Raw genomic sequence first — 4,073 nt, 5'->3', positions numbered from 1 at the left:
TTTACCCTTTTCGCTTCCGTTCATGTAAATACAGATTATAGACAGATGTGACACAGTAAATCCCTGCAAAATTACACATAGGTCGCTGTAAGGTCACAGTACTGATCATCATCATCATCATCATCATCATCATCATCATCATCATCATCATTACCATTGGGCCATTTTGACTGCAGGAACTTTGCAGAAACCCACAAACAAACATGTAATTTCCAAATAAAATTCAGACAGTTTAAGCGTCTCATTTAAGTAGATAATGAACTTAATCTGTGTTCATTTTAGCTGGTTTCCTTTTTTTTTTTTTTTTAAAGGAAATTACAGGATTAACCAGTTTGGGGCCCCTGGGCTAAAACTGTGCTATTGGGCCCCTACTGACCCCCCACCACCTACCTCCCAAGCTCCAGTACAACCAGCACTCCCAGTTACAGTTGGTCAGTTAGTTTGTGGTCATTTTATTGAACACATTATTCAGGAATACAACATAAAGTAAAATGAAGAAGCTCTTTAATGAGATTCTGTTACAAGAAAAAGAAAAGTTGTCTATTAATACAGGACTCGCTTTTGTTGTTGTTTTTGCATTTTAATGGTGTTAAAAATTCACTAACACATTTGCAGATATTCAAAACCAAGTGACAAACAAAAGGACAGCTTTACTCAGTTGATATAATCCAGCCTGGAGGAAGTTGCCAGGAGCAGTTTTATTGTTTGTTTGTGTGCTAACAACCCGTACAGCTGCTTCGATCGACTTCCACACTTGTTTGTGGCCGTTCTTCCTACAAACCTCCAGTTCGATCGGTTGTATTTCCAACGAGGAAAGCAGTCGTCAGTGAGCACACTGGACATGTTTGAACTGCTGGAAAAAAAGGGAAATATAGTTGGTACAGAGGTAAACCTGAGTACGCTCCAACCTAAACCACTGTTTCTCTTTGTCTCTGTCGTTGTGTCTCGACCTCCAGATGAAGAGGAAGTTGGATCATGGTCCGGACGGACGGCCGTTCCCTTCAGGGAAGAAGCACTGCAAAGGCAACGGCTACCTCAGGTAACACACGCACTTTATTAGGCTAACCGAAAAGCTTTACCTAAAACAACTAAAAACATAATATTTTTAATGCCGACTGGTGCAGGTGCTAACGTCCCTGTCTCACTCTCTTTCCCCAGTCCCTCCAGTCTGGTTCCGGCCACACCCACCACATTCGGCGACCTGCGGCTGGCCAATGGACATTCGGCTCAGCGGCGGCGCGTCACCTCGGGACCGCCTCCCTCTGGCCTGCAGGACTGGCTCCATATCTTCCAGGTCAGCACTCACATACCCACAACCCCCCGAACAGCGATCGTCCAATCGGAGCTCAGCTGTTGAGTGTTACCTCTAAAGGTAACTGCAGGTTACATTAAAAAAAAAACCCCGTTCCAGATTACAACACTCGCTGTGCGGCAGCCAAGATGCTTTCAGCTAAGATTAACTCGGGTTTACGCTCCAGCTCAACTCGTTATTCGAGATACTTTTGCCAAACACATTAGTTCTCTTCCTGAAAGCCTCTTGTCCTGTAAAAATGAAGCAATAAAGCATAAATCTAACCTCTGTTGCTTCTCCAAGTTTATTTATAGTAAACATTTAAACAAGTAGCTTGGGGCAATGTTAGCTTTATCTGCTTCTGTCTGAAATCAAGGATCATTGTTCCAACAAATGTTATGAATTTTGATCGTAAATCTGTCGCCATTACGTGACGTCAATTAAATACATATTTTTAGCATGAAGACTTTATAGTTTCTGTTAATTAAAGTTAATTAACTGCTAATTATCCCACCTCATATAACACATTTCACAACAGATACTTGCTGCAGCTTTGAGGTTTACACTCTAGCTTCACACATTAGTTAGTCCTCCTCCTAAAAGACTTTTCTCTTGTCAAAGTGAAGCAAAATACACGAATTAAAGCATAAATCTAATCTCTGTTGCTTCTTCAAGTATGTTTTTCTACAATAACCAAATAGCATTGCAGCTAACGATAACTTAAGCTTAAATGAGAAGCTGTTTTTGTCTACTTCTATCTGAAATCAAGGACTCATTGTTCCCAAAAAATTTTATGAATCTTGACTGTAAATCTGCCGCCATTACATGACCTCAATTCATAAAGTCAGTTACATATTTTTTACTATGGAAATGTAACAGTTTCTGGTAATTAAAGTTAATTAACTGCTTAATTATCCCACCTTATATAACACATCTCACAACAGGTTCTGGTAACACTTCATGAGCTGCAACAAACTACACAGTTCAGATTATCTGCCAACACACACACACACACACATACACACACATTTTCAGTAAAATGTGTATGTGAATATCTTCCGCTTCCTGCTCGTGAACACAGAGCGTTAGAGGAGTTCTGCCTCCGAGCTGTTCTTATGTAACTAATAAAAAACACACACACACACATTGAAATGAAAAACATGGATCTGTCTTCAGTCGCTTTGGGGGGAAAGAAGTTAAAACGATTTCAGAGACACACAAAAACAAGACCACACACACACACACACAAATCAGACATAAACAGAAAAACACTTAAAGCAGTGGTTCTCAACATGTGGGTCGGGATCCACACGAGGGGTCGCCACAGTTTCACAGGGGGTCGCGAGGCCTTCTTGATTTTAACGTGTACTAGAAACCTCGAAATATAAACATAAACAATACGTTTTTATCTCAGCATTTCATTTATTTACGTAAAGAAACATATTGTTATTTTAAAGTTTGAATTAGATTTAGACCAGATGAGTTAATTTAACTCAAAAAAATTAAGTAAAACGAGCTACATTTTGTAAATTAATAAAGATTCTTGATCAAGTAGCTTTAGTGGTTTTAAGTGACTTAATGTTATTTATTTATATTGTGAAAAAAGCTAATGAAAAGCATTTAATCAAGAATGTTTTTTAACTTACAAAACTGAGTTTCTGTAACATAAAATCTTCCATATAAATCTGAGTTAAAATAACTTTACAGTGTATTATTGACTATTATTGATCTAAACACAGGCTTTATTAGAAGAATTGGGAAGAATAAAACACTGAATTGGTCAGAAAGAAGCCTTTTAAGTCTTTATGATTGTTAGAAATAAAAAAACAGATAATACAGTCAGATAATTGTATGAAAAGTTCCAGAAAAACTCATCTGTGTTTAATATTCACAGAAAATAAACTTCCTGCAGTTGTTTATCAGCTGTTCGGTATTTGTTGAATATAGTCAGCTCAGCGATAGATTAAAAGGGGAAACCACAGACTGAAAGTAAACCTCCTCATCCTCCCCTGTCTGCAGACGTGGAGCGGACCCGAGAGGCTCCTGGCTCTGGACGAGCTGATCGACAGGTGTGAGACCAGTCAGGTGAAGCACATGATGCAGGTCATCGAGCCCCAGTTCCAGAGAGACTTCATATCTCTGCTGCCCAAAGAGGTACCCACAGTTCAGATCACAGGACAGATGTGTATGTGTGTGTACATTAGGAGCAGTGGTTTTAAAATGTGTGTGTGTGTTTGCAGTTAGCGCTGTACGTGCTGACCTTCCTGGCTCCTAAAGACCTGCTGCAGGCCGCCCAGACCTGCAGGTACTGGAGGATCCTGGCTGAAGACAACCTGCTGTGGAGGGAGAAGTGCCGCGAGGAAGGTAAACACTTAACAGTGTGAATACAGTGGATAATGTTACAGCTTAAGTCTTGAGTATTTTCTGTTTAACTCCACCCTCTCTCCCCTGAATAGAGCCATCTCTAACAGATTAGCTGTGTAAGGTTAGATGGTAGAGACTGAAATCAGACCGCAGTAACCAAATATTATAATATAACTTCTAACGTGGAACAAAGAGGACTCTTAAAACCAGCGGTGGCATTAGTGCTGAGACTGGAAGCTGCTGTCTGCTGGTCCAGTATCCCCGATTAGTGGAGGCTGGCTGCATAAAGACAGTTAACCAGCGTTGTACATTCATACAATATGATAATTAGTTTAACCCGCTATCATTTCTGGTGTCGACTAGTTAAGATTAGCAACATTTAACCGGTGGATTAATTCACATTTGGTGCTTTAGTGAG

The 4,073-nt window shown here is 39.9% G+C and overlaps 1 protein-coding gene across 1 annotated transcript in view; it reads left to right on the top strand.

Annotated features, from left to right (window-relative positions):
* LOC118321440 (F-box/WD repeat-containing protein 7-like) overlaps positions 1 to 4,073 on the top strand; it is an 8,209-nt gene that overhangs the window by 3,073 nt on the left and 1,063 nt on the right. The window contains exons 2-5 of the mRNA XM_035652757.1: positions 957 to 1,039; positions 1,159 to 1,294; positions 3,311 to 3,445; positions 3,532 to 3,655. Of these exons, the coding sequence (XP_035508650.1) occupies positions 957 to 1,039; positions 1,159 to 1,294; positions 3,311 to 3,445; positions 3,532 to 3,655 (478 nt within the window). The remainder of the gene's footprint in view (positions 1 to 956; positions 1,040 to 1,158; positions 1,295 to 3,310; positions 3,446 to 3,531; positions 3,656 to 4,073) is intronic.

Source organism: Morone saxatilis, unplaced genomic scaffold (assembly GCF_004916995.1).
Source record: "Morone saxatilis isolate NCDOM2014 unplaced genomic scaffold, NCSU_SB_2.0 Contig12, whole genome shotgun sequence".
Taxonomy (NCBI): Eukaryota; Metazoa; Chordata; class Actinopteri; family Moronidae; genus Morone; species Morone saxatilis.
This window is presented reverse-complemented; position numbering and strand designations above follow the sequence as displayed.